This window comes from Andrographis paniculata, unplaced genomic scaffold, assembly GCF_009805555.1.
Source record: "Andrographis paniculata isolate CXL003 unplaced genomic scaffold, ASM980555v1 Contig36END, whole genome shotgun sequence".
Lineage (NCBI taxonomy): Eukaryota > Viridiplantae > Streptophyta > Magnoliopsida > Lamiales > Acanthaceae > Andrographis > Andrographis paniculata.
Window position 1 is genome coordinate 1,121,408 of NW_026137569.1, and position 17,282 is coordinate 1,138,689.

At 39.4% G+C, this 17,282-nt stretch overlaps 5 protein-coding genes across 5 annotated transcripts; 3 read left to right on the forward strand and 2 right to left on the reverse strand.

Annotated features, from left to right (window-relative positions):
• Window positions 1-9: 9 nt before the first annotated feature.
• LOC127249792 (L-type lectin-domain containing receptor kinase VII.1-like) lies at window positions 10-2,365 on the reverse strand. Its single transcript, XM_051272790.1, has one exon. The coding sequence runs from the start codon at window positions 2,282-2,284 to the stop codon at window positions 212-214; it is 2,073 nt and encodes a 690-aa protein (XP_051128747.1). The 5' UTR covers window positions 2,285-2,365; the 3' UTR covers window positions 10-211.
• A 3,190-nt stretch (window positions 2,366-5,555) lies between these two features.
• On the forward strand, window positions 5,556-8,889 carry LOC127249967 (probable hexosyltransferase MUCI70). The gene is made up of 9 exons (XM_051273089.1): window positions 5,556-6,476; window positions 6,600-6,800; window positions 6,892-7,102; window positions 7,188-7,297; window positions 7,378-7,577; window positions 7,659-7,762; window positions 7,849-8,036; window positions 8,173-8,372; window positions 8,454-8,889. Exons 1-9 carry the CDS (start codon window positions 6,227-6,229, stop codon window positions 8,667-8,669), a joined length of 1,680 nt encoding a protein of 559 aa, XP_051129046.1. The 5' UTR covers window positions 5,556-6,226; the 3' UTR covers window positions 8,670-8,889.
• Window positions 8,890-9,209: 320 nt separating this feature from the next.
• On the forward strand, window positions 9,210-11,852 carry LOC127249474 (50S ribosomal protein L21, mitochondrial). The gene is made up of 5 exons (XM_051272260.1): window positions 9,210-9,660; window positions 9,757-9,837; window positions 10,514-10,615; window positions 11,158-11,232; window positions 11,350-11,852. The coding sequence occupies exons 1-5, from the start codon at window positions 9,262-9,264 to the stop codon at window positions 11,464-11,466; spliced, it is 774 nt and encodes a 257-aa protein (XP_051128217.1). The 5' UTR covers window positions 9,210-9,261; the 3' UTR covers window positions 11,467-11,852.
• Window positions 11,853-12,397: 545 nt separating this feature from the next.
• Window positions 12,398-17,210, forward strand: LOC127249886 (uncharacterized). Its single transcript, XM_051272941.1, has 2 exons — window positions 12,398-15,615; window positions 16,995-17,210. Exon 1 carries the CDS (start codon window positions 12,814-12,816, stop codon window positions 15,544-15,546), a length of 2,733 nt encoding a protein of 910 aa, XP_051128898.1. The 5' UTR covers window positions 12,398-12,813; the 3' UTR covers window positions 15,547-15,615; window positions 16,995-17,210.
• On the reverse strand, window positions 15,997-16,652 carry LOC127249891 (CASP-like protein 1C2). The gene is made up of 3 exons (XM_051272945.1): window positions 16,498-16,652; window positions 16,304-16,406; window positions 15,997-16,227 (listed from the first exon to the last, which is right to left on the reverse strand). Exons 1-3 carry the CDS (start codon window positions 16,650-16,652, stop codon window positions 15,997-15,999), a joined length of 489 nt encoding a protein of 162 aa, XP_051128902.1.
• Window positions 17,211-17,282: the final 72 nt, after the last annotated feature.

The following is a 17,282-nucleotide window of genomic DNA, read 5'->3' on the forward strand; positions in this document are numbered from 1 at the left end:
ATATAATAATTATGGTAAAATGCGACTTCGATATTTTTGAAATTAATTTGAATGTAGTTTTACTATGTACAAATTCCAACTGTAAAGCCATTACATACTAAATCCAAGAAATTACAACAACGTAATAAACAATATAAACACGCCCACGATGTAACAATTTCCTCCAAAAAAAGAAAACACAATCACACTTGTTGCAAGAATGCTTCATCGATCACCTACCATCAACAATGGTGTTAGACCAAGACAACGACATCGATGCATTCAATCCCTGTCTAATCTCTTCAAACGTAGGATGCGAAGAAGACGACGAACCACTCGTAAACACCATAGCCTCCATCCTCCACATCTCCGAATTCCTCATCTTCTCCAACAGATAAACATCGGTATCCTCCGACTCCGTCTCGTCCCCTTCCGCCCTCCCTTCGAACACCTTCACAACTTGTCTCATCGTCGGCCTTGAATTCGCGTCCGGGTGCGCGCATAGCACACCCAAATGCAGCACTCTCAGGACCTCCTCGTCGTCGACGTCTTCCATCCGTTTATCGACGGCGGCAATCAATTCCCCGCTCCGCAATCGCTCCCATACCCACTCGACCAACGGCGGCTTCCCCTCTTCGATCGGCCGTCTCCCGCATATCACTTCTAAGATCAATACTCCATACCCAAACACGTCGGTTTGCATCGACGCCTTCCCGTTTCTTACAACCTCCGGCGCCAAGTATCCCACCGTTCCAACCACGCGCGTTGTCCCCGCGGCCTTGTCGTGATCGTGCATTCTCGCTAGCCCGAAATCGCCTAGCCTCGCGTTCATATCTTTGTCGAGCAATATGTTGCTTGCTTTTATGTCGCGGTGCAACACCTTCGACTCCCATCCGTAATGCAAGTATTGCAGCCCCGACGCAACTTGCTTTAAGATTTGTATCCTGTCCCGATAACTCAAAAGTCGACCCTTTTCGCAGTCGAACACCCTCTTGTCGAGACTTCCGTTTTCCATGTAGTCATACACCAAAATGAGGCTGCCCTTCTCCTTCTTGCACCAACCTCGCAATCCAACCAAATTTCGTTGCTTCAATCGACCTAAGCTCGATATTTCCGCCAAGAACGTTCTTATCCCTTCGCTACTTTCGTGCGAAATTCGCTTCACCGCAACTTCGGATCCGTCGCGGAACGTCCCTTTGTAGACTCTCCCGTTCCCGCCTACGCCGATCACGTGGTCGTCGGAGAAATTCCGCGTCGCGGATTCGATTTCTTGGTATGGGATTCTGTGAGGCCAATATTCCAATTCCCAATCCTCCATTTCCTCCCTCTCTCTTTTGAGCCTCTGGTTTCTACTGATGAGTGAGAAAGTCAGGGCAGAGCAGAGTATGATTAATAGGACGGCTGCCGCCGTCACGGAGGCGATGAAACCTCTGGTTTTGTGCAATGGAGTCTTCGGAAGCTCGAACGATGGCAGACCTACGGTGATCAAATCGTTGCTAAGAGATGCATTCGTGTTGCTGAAGCTCCAAGCTAAAATCTTGTGGCTTTGGACCAGAGCTCCTGTGGAGGAAGTGAATCCGACGTACATTTCGTCTTCGAAAACTCCGGTGATGTTGGCAATGGCGGCGCTGAGGAGAGGGCGATTGGGCTTCTTAATTCCGGCAGGCGCCATGGTGACGTTGACGACGCCGCCGGCAAAATCGATCCAGACTTGGTAATTCTTTCCGTTGTTCAGAGTCAATTCGTCGAACACGTCGTCCTTATGGCCGCCGTCCGGCCAGTACCCGGCGGCGTGAGAGAATTCCGAGGTTAAGGAATCCACGTCGATTCCGACGTGATTGGCGTCAATATCGTGGAATTCCTCGTTCTTGAAGACGTCGAATTCGACGCCGAAGACGTGGTTGTTAGGATCGCCATTGTTGGTGAAGTTGAAGAGCCCGAGATTCTGCGACGCGCTGGTGCCGTCGATTCCGGCGTGCGGCGTGAAGAGGAAGACTATTCCGTGGCCGGGGAGGACGCCGCGGTAGGGCGCCATGGCGAAGATGAAGGAGACGAAGAAGGGGAGGACCGCCGGCGAGTTAGGGTTTTTGGTCGGAATTTTGGAGGGGTAAAGGGCGCGGCCGACGGAGAAGCTGGTCCGATTGGTGAGTGTGAGAATGCGGGAGGAGTCGACGGTGGCGTTGCCGTACAGGGCGACGTCGGAGGAATCGAAGCCGTTGAAGATGAAATCGACGGCGGCGGCGATTTGAGCGAAGAGGAGCGGCGCTAGAAGCCAGATTGGATGGGTCTGGTTCTTCTTCTTCATGGGAGAAGGAAAGTGACGGCGACTCTCATGGAGGAAAAGGAAAAATGCAGTTTCAGTTGCAGGCTAAAAGGGAACGACACGGTCGTGTCAGGCGCCGTGTTTAGTTATGCTGCCGCTCGCAGATTTGACCAGTGTGTAGGGTTTGACTTCCGCTGTCTTATTTATTCCCTTTTTGCCCTTTCCCTTTCTCGTAAATTTACTATGGGTGTCAAAAATTAAATCCGACTCGAAAAATCGAACTCGTTCGACATGAAAATTTTCAAGTTCGGGTTTGACAATTTCGAGTTTGAAAAAAATTGAATCGATTTGAATTCCAAACAAAAAAATTTTGTTTTGTGTTCGGGTCATACTTTGACATGATAATCCGAAATATAAAATTAAAAGTAATAATTTATCTTTTTTTAAGTTTTCGGTCTGTTTCGTGTTGAGTTGGTTCAAATTTCGGGTGACTTGAAACTAATTCACGTCAATCTGAACCAGATTCAAAAAAATTCGTGGCGTTTTCGAGTCTAAAGTTTCAGGTCAAATTTTGGATTCGAGTCAGGTTCGGATCGATAGTTTTTTCTGTTTATCCCATAACTCAACCCAACACAAACACAACCCAAAAATACCGAAAATACGAATTGACACCTCTAATTCTCTCTATTTTCTTGTACTAAGCATATATAGGTGGAGTCGGCGAGGCAGGGTAATTTGGGAATTTGACATTTGAGAATGGTCAACGAGAGAGGAAGTTCCATCTCTACCCCTAGAATCTACTGTTCTAATGATGTACATATAATAATTAATTAGTGTATTAAATATAGAGATATGCAAATTAATTGACCGCCTTGCCTAATTATTTTATAGTGATGTTTGACATTGAAAAAAAAATTTACAATATTTGTGATTGGTTCTTGTTGGTGGACTGAAAATATGCCCCGATTATTTTGGCGTATAATTTCAACCATGACGTGGAATTACAATGCAATTTGGACTTTCTATGAGATTTATCCTGTTATCTTCTTTGACCGTTGAAATTATAGTGTGTACATAAATAATGTTGGAGATTTTTAGGTTAATGATTGTCTTAGGATTTATGATAATTTTTTTTAGTTGTTATTCTATTAGGTAAATTTTTAGTCGAATCTAATATCCTGCAAATCAGGTCTGACGGAAAAATCACACTGGGCGAATCATACGTGACAGGTGACTTAAGGCGTCGGACTTTTGAATCCATAATCTCACGGTCACAAGTCCAGCCCCTACACCACCGTACCATTTCTTACGGGACTAAGATTTATGATAATTAGTAGAAAGGGTTATGATAATTATACTTTATATTTGTTTTTTTTTATTATTATTATTATTTTAAATAATTACAGATGTGATGGGCCACAGCTCTATAGAGAGAGTCGTAATGGGCCGCATAGGTCAATTTCTTACAACAGATCAAAAGAGTTAAAGTCGCGTTTTCCAGATGCTTCTGTCTGCAGCAAAACATGCCTAAAGTCGCTAAATCTACTTATATCCTATTAAGGAAATGTCCAAACCACCCTTATCTGGAAATAATATGACGATCATACCCCCGCCTGGCAACTGCAGCATCAGTTATAATTTCTTACACTATTGTTTGTGTACGAAGAACTAACGCCGTGTTTGGCAGACCCTTTTTCAGACATTCTGGGTTATGCATGGATATTAAATGCTGTGGTGAATTTGAGATTACAATCAAATAAATGCATCCAGTGTCTTATTCTGTACATAAATTTCTGGATTTTGTAAATTTTTATTTTTATTTTAAACATATTTTTAGGTGTTTTGAATTCAAATTATGTATAATGAAAATTATTGCACACAAAATGTAAACAAACGCACCTGTAGATGTGATCCACTGCCAAACACGGCACTAAGTTGTAGTTACAAGCGAATGACAACTATTACTAAAAAAAATAAAAATAAAAAATTGCAAAATATTTAATTCATTAGCTGGAACTTTATATTTTATAGCGACATCTGATGATGACGTTGTAACCTTTATTATTATTATTATTATTTTATTTTATTTTTTTTGTTTTTACAAAGTTGACTAAATCTTGATTAGTCTTAATAGTAATTTTTATTTTGGGGACTGTGCTTAGTTGTGTTTTAATAATCTTTTATTTATTATTACGAAATGTGATGCCAAGATTAAATTACCGACACTTATAATAAGTTAAATATCACGGATAGCATATAATAAGTAATTTATATTAACATAACGTAAATATATATGATAGTGTATATTAACATTGTATATAATATTATTGATTTCAATACATACAATACACTATCATACTATAAATGCTAAAGAATAACTGTACTGCACCTAACATAATAAATACCCTTACAATTTACAATATATTAAACAAATGTCATTATTTTTATAATATACCATGCTAATAGGGGTATTTTGTTTTTTTAACTATAAACTAATACTCCCGCCGTCTTACGTTGGATGTTTGGATCACTGTATACACGAGAATTTATGATAATTATAATGAATAGATAATTAAGAATGTATTAATGAAAATAATTATTATATAATATAAATAATTATAAATTAAGATTAAGTTAACTCATTCATTTAATTAAAATTAAAAAAATAAATTAAAATAATGTATAATTTTTTTTTAAAAGAAAGTAACATGAGATATGTGGAACAAACGATAATATGGACATTGTAAGTGGAACAAAGACAGTATAGTATTAATATTAAAAAATTTATAACAAAAAAACAAACAGTGCTTCTATTTCAGGAAAGATGGAATATAATATAACAAAATATATAAAATAACAATACATATCAAATTGTTATTTAAATATTATTATCTCTTACTTTCTTTTGAAAAGCAAATGTATATATTGTTAGGATAATCCACACAAATTTCAATAAAATTGAATAATAATAATAATTATTATTATTATTTTTATAGTAAAAAATATAATAATTATTATTTAAAAAAAATAAGAATATTTTTTGATAAAAAAAAATGAACATATATTTTGGAGAATTATTTTAATTTGAACATTTTAAACTAAAATAAAAATTGGATTACTCAAATCCAACGGCTAACGATTACCGAAAGACAAAATCCAACGGCCAATAGAGGGTACAACCAAATCGGTGCGAAAAATTTTACGCGCCGCCTATACAGCACACCCGGCGTATTTTAGCGGACGGCTCCGCTGGTTTTCGGCCAGAGATTTTATTGCGGTGAATCGTCGTATTATTACTACAGGTCTCGTATTCGGACAATAGAACTTCTTCGCCATAGCCCCCATCATCTCATATTCATACATATAGAGATAAAAGAAAAAGCTTTTTTCATCGAAATAGATACATTCCCCAATTAAAGTCGCTTCGTGCATCCTGATCTGTACAGATTTGTAGAAAACCCTAGAAAATTTTAATCTCCGCCAATCACACCTCGATTGCAGCCTGGATTTCTCTTACATCACTTATTGATTTTCATTCTTCTGTCTCAACACCCTCTGCTCTTATCTCGTGCATTCTGAAATCACTGGATTGGACTTCGAGTTGAATGCCGAGTGTTAATTCCTGTCTGGATTTGCAGAACGACATCGGCTGATTGGGGGTGGAGAGTATTTTTATTTTACTTCAGCTTAAGTTGTCTCCACGATTGATTCCTGATTCGATTCGATTCTGTATGTTTTTTTTTGTTTGCTCTGTTGTTTGTAAAGATCTTCCGGACATTTTCGGAGGAATCGAACTCATGTTAGAGTTCTAACATCTTATTAATGCAGTAGTTTCTGTTTGATTGATTACCTGCTGGTTTCTATACTGTTTTTTATGATCTTGTTTGTTTGGGAATTGGAATTGAATGGGAATAATTATTGAGGTGTGGGTGAAAAAGGGGAGATGAGATCGAGAGGTGCGATTTCACGATTTAGGGTTCAGCAATGACTACAGGGTCATTAGGTCTTCGATCCTCCGGCAGCTATGGATCATTACAGCAGCAGTTTCAGAACGGCGGCGCATTGCCGCCGAATCAGGGCACGCCGCCGCGGAAGCCTGGGAAGATGCTAAAGGATAAGGACAAACTTTTGTTCCCCTGGATCTGCAAATCAGCTCCGAGGAACAAGGTCGGAATGCTGCTCTTGTGCCTCGTCTCCGCGGCCGTTTTCGGATGGGTTTTGTACGTTGGCAAAGGTAGTTTAGCTTTGTCCTATGAACAGTTTGATTTTGCTGTAAGGTTATTGTGACATTGATTGAGATCAAGGTAATGTACTAATGTGGTCTGTGTTTATGTAATCTGTATGTTTTTCTGATCAGGGGAAGATGCTCAGGACACCATCGATCGAAGTATAAGTATCGAAACCCGGCCGTTGGCGATATCCTACTTGTCCGAAGGCTTGAATTTGACGGCTCCACCGGCTGCGCTTTTTACCGGATACACGCTTCCTCCGGGGAATCCTTGCGATGGTTTTACATTGCCTCCACCGCCAGCCGATAAGAAAAGGACAGGCCCTCGCCGTGAGTTCTTTACGAGCATTTCTTTATGCGAATTGGATGTATGTTATTACATACTCTTTGATTTATAAGGTGTTGTCTGGTGCTCTTACAGCGTGTCCGGTTTGCTACCTTCCTTTGGATGATGCTATTGCTCGTATACCGAATGCGCCTTCATTCTCACCGGTAATTCAAAACTTGACGTATGTTTATGAGGAGAGTTTGTCTAAGTCTGAATTTGGGGGTTCAGAGTTCGGCGGATATCCTTCGTTGTTGCAGAGGAACGAGTCGTATGATATCCGTGAATCAATGACTGTGCACTGCGGGTACGATAGTTGTCTTGGTGTGATTTGTTTGTTCGAATTATTTAAGACAGTTATGTAATAATGTTTGTTTGTGAACTTGTGGAAGGTTTGTCCGAGGAGCGAAGCCGGGTCGTAAGACAGGTTTTGACATCGACGAATTTGATCTTTCCGAGATGGAGACTTGTCATGGGGTGGTTGTGGCGTCGGCAATCTTCGGTACCTTACCCTTCACCCGCTCACATTATTTTTATTTTTTCGTCATTAATTATTAACGTTGATGCCGTGTTCTTGTCAAGGCGCCTTCGATGTAATAAGACAACCGAAAAACTACAGCGAATATTCGAAAGCGAAAGTCTGCTTTCACATGTTTGTCGACGAAGAAACCGCGGCTTTTCTGCAAAACTCGAGTGAGATTGGGAACGATAAGAAAGTCGGGCTGTGGAGAATCGTCGTTGTTCGAAACTTACCTTATTCTGATCCGAGACGCAACGGGAAGGTAAAATGATCGTATCCGAATTTCACTCATTTACAATTTCGGGTTCGAGCTGAGATTTGCTAGTCGTCGATTTATCGACAGATTCCAAAACTTCTACTTCATCGCCTTTTTCCCAATGCTCGCTACTCATTATGGATCGATGCAAAACTTGAGCTGGTCGTGGATCCGATTCAAATTCTTGAGAGGTATAAAATTTGACATACGTGTTTCGGTAGTTCTATAGATTCTTATGTTTTACTGTAAGCCAAGTCGAACATTTCTGTTATGTAAGGTTTTTGTGGAGGAAAAACGCGAGCTTTGCAATATCAAGACATTATAAGCGTTACGATGTTTTTGAAGAAGCCGAGGCCAACAAGGCTGCGGGAAAGTACGACAATTCTTCCATAGATTTTCAGATTGAATTTTACAAGAAGGAAGGCTTAACGCCGTATTCTTTAGCGAAACTGCCTGTTACAAGCGGTATGGTTTCGCCACTCGACGTTTTTTTCTTGCATATACATTACATTAAGTATACTCTGCTACGCTAGATTATATAATTCAGCACAGTAACTATAGTCCGAATAACGACCAACGCTCCTGGCATCCCGTTGTCCAGATGTTCCGGAAGGATGTGTAATAATCCGGGAGCACATTCCGATCTCGAACCTCTTCACCTGTCTATGGTTCAACGAAGTCGACCGGTTCACCTCCCGGGACCAGATAAGTTTCTCCACCGTGCGTGACAAGATCCGGTCGAAGACTAATTACAGTGTCAACATGTTCTTGGATTGCGAACGGCGCAACTTTGTCGTCCAGGTACCGATAACAACTCTTCTTGTCTTACATAAGTTATGTCACAATCCTAGGTTGTCAACCGGCATGTCTCGACTCTTGCAGGGCTACCACCGGGACTTGCTCGAGCAGTTGCCGCCGCCTCTGCCTACCGGCAGCGATGCTGATATCCTTCCTCTGCCGCCGCCGCCGCCGCCAGCGGTGATCTTAACAGGACAACACCGGCGCAACCCTGTCCCGCGGCGAGGCCGGGAGAGACGGCCGCGGCGGCACCGGAAAGTTATTACCGGTTATAGAGATGGTAATAATATTACCAATTAAAAGGATTTTAGTGAAAGGCAAAGGTTACATTGTCGAAGCTGTTCCTTCCCTGTGTCTGAGGGGTTAGGAAACTTGCAGAGTGTTTATAGTTATAAAATTTTACATTAAAATTAATCCTTCGTTTTTGTTTTTATTTTTGCTTACAGATGTATTAATTTGTCTATTTTTTAAATGTACATACGAGATTATATGGTAATTGTTGGATTATTTTTCATTGTTACATCACTTGGGTTTTTTTGTCTTCATATATTAAACAGTGTTGATTTTGTATTTTAATTTTATTTATTTAGATTAATAATGATTTATATATTAAAATTTGAAAAATAATACTAGTATAATTTTATAAAATTTCAAAAATACTTATTTAAATTATTATATAAATAAAACTTTAATTTATAATCACAATCAAATTCCAGAATAAAAAATAAACATATTGTAAAGAAACAAACATAGGCACCCAATGACGAAATGCGGTATCGCCACGAAAATAAAAGTGCTATTGCATTAAACGCGACTCTTAAATTTAACTGTAGAGTGTAAACCCTAAATCGAACGACCGCTCAAAACCCTGCGGGCGTTACCACAAGCATCAATGGCGAATCGACGGTGTGTTCACACCCTAACGCGCATACTTCAATCGGTAAGGACAATAGCTCCTTTGTCCCAGGGTCTGAACCCTGCCTTCGCGCAAGGCCAAATCTCGGCGTCGAGACAGAGGTTTTGTGTTTTGCGGAACAATGCTGATGTTTATCCCCAATGTGGTGTATTCTCGCGGCACTTTTGTTCAAGGCACAGCGATAGTGAAAATGATGATGATGGTGAAGATGAAGAGAGCGAAGGAGAGGAAATTGACGGGCAAGACGAGGACGTCGTTTTGTCGCCCGAGGATAAAGTAAAAGAAGCTGCTGAAATCGGGTACAGAGTCGTTGGTCTGCTTCAGGAATCAGACCGAGTTGTCAAACCTTACGAGCCTGTATTCGCAGTTGTTCAGGTGACGATCCATTGATTTCTGGTTCTCGTTTCGTGTGTGCGTTTCTTGTATTTAACTAAGATTGAAGTAGTTTCTGTCTTTACTTGAAATGTTTAGATTGGATCGCATCAATTCAAGGTGAGCAATGGCGATTCAATTTTCGTCGAGAGGTTGAAGCACTGTGATATCAATGACAAGGTCAGTGTTCTGTGTTGCGTTAATTATACTGAGTGCCAAATATAATTTTACTGATTACCTTTAGAGTGTGTTTGTTGATACCATTGGAAAAATTCATAAAATTAAAGTCGAAACCCTCTCAAATGTACACCAGGCTAGCCTTTTTTACTGGATGTTTCTTGTTTACATATTATACTGACAAAATTCATGAAAATGATATCTAGAAAGCTTTGAGCTTGTATATTAGAATTCTTGTTAAGTGTTTGTTTTTATCATCGTGATGGGGTTTGGCTTTAAATCGAAGCACCTTTAAGTTTTCTTCTTGTTGAAAACTTCTCCTAATGACATTGCTTAAGTTATTTTACAAGCTGTTTTCATTCTATAATCAATTGTTTCGTGACGATTCAGCTCACACTTTACATGTTTTCATATCAAGATTTCTTAGTGTGTTTACATATATAATTCGCAATAGTAAATCACCATCTATCATGTCAAGGAACTTTGTTTAGAAATTCATCATCTATATCCTTTTGTGCATTAAGAATAATCATGTCTTGGCGGTTATGGTATCTTCTCAGACATCTATATGTTTGATTAAAATATTTGTTATCTTGTTAGTGGTAGGAAATGTTAGTTACACACGGTAAATGTGGATTGCTGCTACTTAAACTAACATCTTGTGTTTTATTTCTTGCAGCTGGTTCTTAATAAGGTTCTTATGCTAGGTTCACAGACACAGACAATGATAGGTCGTCCAATTTTGCCTGATGCAGCTGTTCATGCTATTGTTGAGGAGCATGTAAGACAATTTAAGATTGTTTTTTATGCTTAAACAATTAGGTTTGGTTATCTGTTACTAAGTATTTTCAGCTGAAGTAGTTCTTGACTGCTGTGATTAGACCTCCAAATGTATGTATTTGATGGACAGATAATGTGTGTCGGGCTTAAGAAGTATCAATTTTCCACTTGCCCCTCTTGCCATCTTAGAATTTATTAGTATGTTCGGGGTTCAACTATGAAGATCTTTATTTGATTATTCTACATAAAAACCTTGATTAATGGTGCTTGAATGGTTCTGGATGGAACACTAGTTTAATTTTCTGTAATTCTAATGACTCCACTCTGATCTACTTTATGCTCTCTTTAGACCGAAGTTTTGGAAGTTTGGTAGTTTTGGATAAGTAAAAAAATTGTAGTTGCTACGATAGTTTTTAAAAAGTTGTTGCAGTAAGTTCGTAAAGTATCTGTGTAAATAGAGCTATTATGGAGACATTTGAGGAAAATTCCCTTCCATCGAGAACCAAAGCTTTTGTGATTAAGAAACGTTTCTTTTCCTTGCAGGCATTAGATGCAAAAGTGATCATATTCAAGAAGAAGAGAAGAAAGAACTATAGAAGAAAAAAGGGTCATCGACAGGTAATTGAGATGAGTGGCATCGGTTTCAACTTCTTACCAACTTTCGCATCCTTTTTCCATCAATTGATTAGTTCACAATGGCTCATTTTCAACCATTTACAAATAAATTGTCTTCAGGAATTAACCAAGTTGCGGATAACAGACATAGAAGGGATTGAGAAGCCAAAAAGGACTACAGTCTCAAAGACGACTAAGAAAGATAAGCCCGACAAAAAGATGGCTGTTGAATCGTAACAAAAAATTCACGGTATCCAAAATTCGACATCTCTTGTGTTCAAATTCTCCAGGCTCCCTCCCACTGCATTGCATAAACAAAGGCAATGCACCTTGGATACAATTTGAAGGATTTTCGACCCATTTTGTTACAAGGTTACAATTAGCAGTGGAGGTGATTTGAATTCTCTGCAATAAAATCATTTTTTCCCTGAAAAACTGCACACATATTTATATACATATATGTACTTAGAGCTCAAAGCTGTCTTAGATTTCTGGTTCATTTTATATTTCATGTAGGAGGAACAGATTTATGCAGCCCAGTTTTGGCATGTCCAAAGTATTCGTATTTGCTGTCAGAAATTTGTTTTGAGATTGTAGTTGTGTAGAATTTGGTTCGGATTTTGTCTAAGTTTTTTTTTTTATTATTTGTTTCATTTTAAAGTATTCTATCTCTCTGGTAAAAATAATCACACTCTAATAAAATATCATTAAATTTTTTATTATCTCTTTCGGTAAAAATAATCACACTCTAATAAAATATCTTTAAATTTTTTAGCTAAATTACAAATGGGGGGAAGAAGTATATTTTATTGAAAATTATATCCAATGAATGGTTTTGATTTTAGTTTGAAATATTAAAAAAATAAACCCTAAAGTCTCGGTTTTTCTTTAATAAAAATACAGTAGTTATTAATATACAAATTATTGCATTTAACACATCTAAATTATGTGTATGTTTTTTTTTTCAATATAATTTTTTGTTATTATTATTTATTATGTAAAATAGCAATTTCAAATTCCATAAAAATACTTATTATTTTATACAAAATACTTTCAAAATAAAAAATAAAATCAAATTGCCGATAAACACACAATTATCGCATTGTTTCCGATCCCAATTCCAATATGGAAACTTCCCTTCAATACAAAATCATTTCTAAATCTGCATGAAGGCGTCCAGGCCCACGGCCACCCACCCAGATAATTTGGGCAGAGAATTTTCAGGAAACTTGGCGGAAAACGCCACCCCACCCCACCCACCGACACATCGATAATCCTCCCCACCCCGTCGCCTTGCTTTTCTTGATCATCATCATCAGGAGCAAGTACGTTCGAGGCTTTTTTTTCACACGTTGATCAAACCTAAATAGTAAATTAGCTCGGTTCGTTGTTCCAAAACAGTGTGCTTCAGTTGCGGTGCCGACGAATGAGAGAGATTATGAGGCGGAAGGTTCATCCACCGAATGGGGGGAAGCTCGGAAGGGATGAATTACCACCAGGTATTCGAATGTAAATTTCCTCCCGCTCGATTTCACCCTTGCCGATGCGATTTCGCTGAAAGCTCAGATTCAATCCTCTTCACCTATGGAGATTCTCTTCACTCCACCTCCTTCACGGAGCCCTATTATCTCTGCCAGAACGCTCTCCTTTTCAATTTTCCCCAAATTCGCCGCAATCGTCTTGTTCCTCCATTTGCCCTTAACTTGCTCCTCCGACGAAATCTCGTATTCCGATCATTGTAGCGCCGTCGTTCCAGATCCGCCGTCGCTTCCGGAACCCAACCATCCGATTGACGAGCGGAGTTTTCTAGATCTTCGAAATGCCTACGTTTATCTCAATGGAAGCACTGCGAAGCAGGCCAATTCCGTAATTCCTAGGTCTCTCTCATTAAATTCCTACAGAGCGTACAGGACCGGGAAAGACGCTGTGTTCAGAATCGAAGCATCCTTAAGCCTCACCGGAGTGCAGTACTCTCGTAAAATTACTCGCAGAGGTTTGCGCCTTGTGCATATCCGACCGCCGAAGATACCATTGAGGAGAGGCAATTCCTGGAATTCGATAAGTTTTATGGTAAAAGGAGTTTGGGATTCGATTGCAGGGAAGCTCTGTATGGTTGGGTCTGGGGTGGATAAATTGAGCTCTAGCCATGTCGTATTGAAGCTTGATTATATGAATTCTTCGAATATATTCACTGCTTTAGTCAATGGGACATTGGAAAGTGTAGGTGCAAAGAACAAGAGTGAATTTAACCTTGATTTGATTTCTATACTTGGTGTTCAAGGTAGGTATTATGAGTATGGTTTGATTGATAAAGAAGTTGAAAGCAATGGATTTTCGATGTTGGATGATATGTCGAATGTTTCTTTCGGATTAGAGGAGTTGGATCAAAAGATGTGTACATATATTCAGTTTTCTGGCACAATTGAGTTGGAATACGAGAGTGATTGCTTCGGTGTGAGTTGCAATATTCTTGGGAGAGAGAATGGTAACTTCACACCAAGTATGATGTACTTTGATGTAATAGAATGTTTAGATGACGGTAGAGTGAGGGTTCTTTTAGTATTTGGGGATATTGTGCATAATGTGTATCGACTGCCATTTCAGCCGAATGTGACTTTGATTAGCGAAGGGATTTGGGACGAAAAGAGAAAGAGGCTTAACATGGTTGCCTGCCGTATTTCTACTAGTGGAGAATATGGTTTTGTAAGAGACTGCTCTATCCGGTTAAGTGTGAGATTTCCAGCAAGACTGACATTGAGAGATAGGAGTGCCGTAGTCGGAGAATTGTGGAGCAGTAAGAGTGCTAATGAGTCGGGGTATTTTGGCAGGGTGTCGGTGTTAAGTACGAAGAACAAGAATACTAGGTCTGGTCGATTGAAGTATGAATACACAGAGATTGAGAAAGCGGGCAGAGCTTGTGCGAACAAGACAGTACAGAAGGGAGGAGGGGTTTACCCTGGTCCATATTCATCTGATATGAGATTCGACCTGGATGGCAGGAACAAGAAAGTGCAGGATCTATGGGGTTATGCTTCACCGTATTTTGTGGATAATTGGTTTTATAAATTATCTTCAGCTTTGGCGAGGGAAGCGGATCCTAATTGGCAAGGAAAACAGAACTTAAGTGATGTGACAAATATCAGCTATGTTCTGAGCCTGTCGTATCCGGTCGATTTTGAGCTGAGCCGGGAGCATAAACAGATCAAGACGATTGACATTTCTGCTGAAGGAACGTATAACTCTAAAACTGGGCATCTTTGCATGACGGGGTGTTTGGATGTTGTGTTGCCTATTGGAACAGTACGTCGAAAGTCACTTTTGGATTGTAAAGTTCTGGTCGACATCCATTATTCTCCGCTACATGATAAAAAGCGAAATTCTATAAAGGGGACGATTGAAAGCACACGGGACAAGTCTGATCGTTTTTATTTTGAACCTTTTGCCATCACTGCAAATTCTATTTATGCAGGGCAAGCCAAAGAAACGATATGGAGAATGGATCTTGAGATTGCCATGGTTCTCATCTCGAGCACTCTTTCGTGTATTTTCACAGGTTTACAGCTGTTGCACGTTAAAAACCATGCAGACGGGGTGCCGTTTATCTCAGTCGTAATGCTTGTTCTTCTCACTACGGGACATCTGATCCCTCTGCTGCTGAATTTTGAGGCCCTCTTCATGAACAGCCACAGCAACGTAAATGCCCGTATTGATAGCGACGGATGGCTTGAAGTAAACGAAGTTTTTGTGAGGGTAATAACCATGGTGGCTTTCTTGCTGGAAGTTCGCCTTCTCCAAGTGACCTGCTCTGCAAGATCCGGTGACAGAAACAGGGAGAACCTCTGGAAATCGGACAAGAAGGTTCTATATCTGTCTTCGCCATTATACATCGGCGGTGGTTTGATTGCGTGGTTTGTACCCATTTTAAAGAATCGTTCTCTTTGGGGCGGCTTTAAATCCTACGCCGGATTGATATTAGATGGGTTTCTGCTCCCTCAAATGCTCTTTAATATATTCTCGGACTCGAATGTTAAGGCTCTCGCCACTCCCTTTTATGTAGGAACTACACTTGTTCGCTTGCTGCCCCATGCTTATGACCTTTACAGGTCCCGAAGTTCCATTCTTTCATTCAATTATATATATGCAAATCCGAGACTGGACTACTATTCTACTGCCTGGGATCTTGTCATATCGATCGCTGGCCTAGTGTTTGTTGCCGTCATTTACTTGCAGCAACGATATGGTGGGCGTTGTCTTCTACCAAAGGCACTATGGCAGAAGTTCTCCTATGAGAAAGTACCAGTATCTACTACTGTATAATATCTAAAGTGGATTCTTCCTCATTTCTCCGGCAATGAAGATATGATTTAGCACACTGCCGTGGCTCAGGTTTTCTTGAAATTCTGTTTCTAATAGTTTTTACATAATCTAGTTTCCCTGCATATAGATTCTTGGTACTTTATGTTGTTAAGAAATGAAAGGATTTAACTTTTCTCTAATACAATTTATTCGAGTTTCTTCGATGTTCTTGGTGATTTGTGTTGATCTTTAACTTTTGCAGATATATTTGCTTTCATTCATTATAGGATCTTACAGCCCTAATCCTTAATTACAAATGCGAGTACTATGATTGGCTTAACATAACATCCATGTCTAGAGAGTGAGAAAGAAAGATCTTTTGTGATGATTCTTTCCTTACATTACTCGTATAGGAGAACACATAATAATATCATGTATCGAATACACAAAGGTGAATAGATGATGAATTCTCTAACTAGTGACACTGAAAAGATTCTTGACATTGTGAAGTGAGTATAGTAGTATGAGGAAGTAAACTATTGTAGCCACAAAGGTTGCGATAAGGGCACCTCCGACATGATCACAGAACTTAGGAACTTGGTCACAGATTGGCAGCCATCCGGCGTGGCTGTTCCCGTTCTTCCCCACTTGCCCTATAGCTAAACACGCCGATATGCTTGAATCTAGCAGTAGTGTTATAATCTGGAAATAGAGAACATGGCTAATTAGATTACAGAAGAGTATGGATTTCTGATAATTCAAAATGGAACTGCTTTACCAAATCTAGAACCAAGATGTAGCGACCACATGAAGTCTTGGATTGGAAAAAGAGCACGATAAGTGTGTAGCCGCTAGATATTGCATTGATCACTATGAAGTATCTGTACCACCATAACAATCTTTAAACTTGGAAAAAAAAAAAAAAAAACTCTAATGTGAATTAATGTGTGTAGTTTTGGAGAATTGACGTACTTGAATGCAGGCGTATTCGAATACTTGGCTTCAAATTTCATGTTGAGAACGGTAGCAGAGTCATGGCTGGTGACCATGACCACTATTGCACACACAGTGGCACTTAAGGCTAAGAACCTCAGCACAAACAATGGAATCCTCTTGGACATACTCATCCTGTGCAGGATTACTGTCCTCTCTCTCTCTCTCTCTCTGTCTGTCTGATTATTATTGAATCAAATTGATGTCTGGTCTGGTTTGTAATAAAAAGAGGGGTAGAATGTAGAAATAGATGATGAGTTAGGGATGACAGATGAAGTGGGCTGTGTTGTCTTCTTCTTCATGGTGTTGGTAACCTACTGAGGGAGGGATCTGCCCTTTTCTCAAACTCTTCCATCACTCACTTCCATCTGTTGTCATTATTATTATTCTTATTATTATTATTGCATTAATTGTGGTTTTAGTTAACTTTTAGTATTGTTTGAGATGATTTTGAAGAAGGGTGATATCATTGTCAGGTGTTACAGCTCAGGCAGAATAGTGGCAGAGCTGCAGCAAAAACAGGTCTCCTATTGTATCTGTAAGTTCAACTACTTAACCACACAATACTTTTGTAAGATCTTTCATGCGGTATGATATGGTATGGTTGATTTTCTTTATATATATAGTCCAAGGGTTAGGTGTAACATCAAGATATTTTTGAAATGAAAATGCACGTGTTATGGTGATCATCATTTATTTATTCTTTTATTATCATCAGTATTCTTCTTGTTGTTGATTAAAGTCTCAAAGACATGTATGTTTAT

Coding starts and splice junctions, on each gene's coding strand:
- LOC127249792 (XM_051272790.1), bottom strand. CDS start 2,284: ATGAAGAAGAAGAACCAGACCCATCCAATCTGGCTTCTAGCGCCGCTC.
- LOC127249886 (XM_051272941.1), top strand. CDS start 12,814: ATGGAGATTCTCTTCACTCCACCTCCTTCACGGAGCCCTATTATCTCT.
- LOC127249967 (XM_051273089.1), top strand. CDS start 6,227: ATGACTACAGGGTCATTAGGTCTTCGATCCTCCGGCAGCTATGGATCA. Junction 7,578..7,658: donor ATCCGAGACGCAACGGGAAG/GTAAAATGATCG, acceptor ATTTATCGACAG/ATTCCAAAACTTCTACTTCA. Junction 8,037..8,172: donor GAAACTGCCTGTTACAAGCG/GTATGGTTTCGC, acceptor CCCGTTGTCCAG/ATGTTCCGGAAGGATGTGTA.
- LOC127249474 (XM_051272260.1), top strand. CDS start 9,262: ATGGCGAATCGACGGTGTGTTCACACCCTAACGCGCATACTTCAATCG. Junction 9,838..10,513: donor ACTGTGATATCAATGACAAG/GTCAGTGTTCTG, acceptor TATTTCTTGCAG/CTGGTTCTTAATAAGGTTCT. Junction 10,616..11,157: donor ATGCTATTGTTGAGGAGCAT/GTAAGACAATTT, acceptor TTTTCCTTGCAG/GCATTAGATGCAAAAGTGAT.
- LOC127249891 (XM_051272945.1), bottom strand. CDS start 16,652: ATGAGTATGTCCAAGAGGATTCCATTGTTTGTGCTGAGGTTCTTAGCC. Junction 16,407..16,497: donor TCGAATACGCCTGCATTCAA/GTACGTCAATTC, acceptor ATGGTGGTACAG/ATACTTCATAGTGATCAATG. Junction 16,228..16,303: donor ACATCTTGGTTCTAGATTTG/GTAAAGCAGTTC, acceptor CTCTATTTCCAG/ATTATAACACTACTGCTAGA.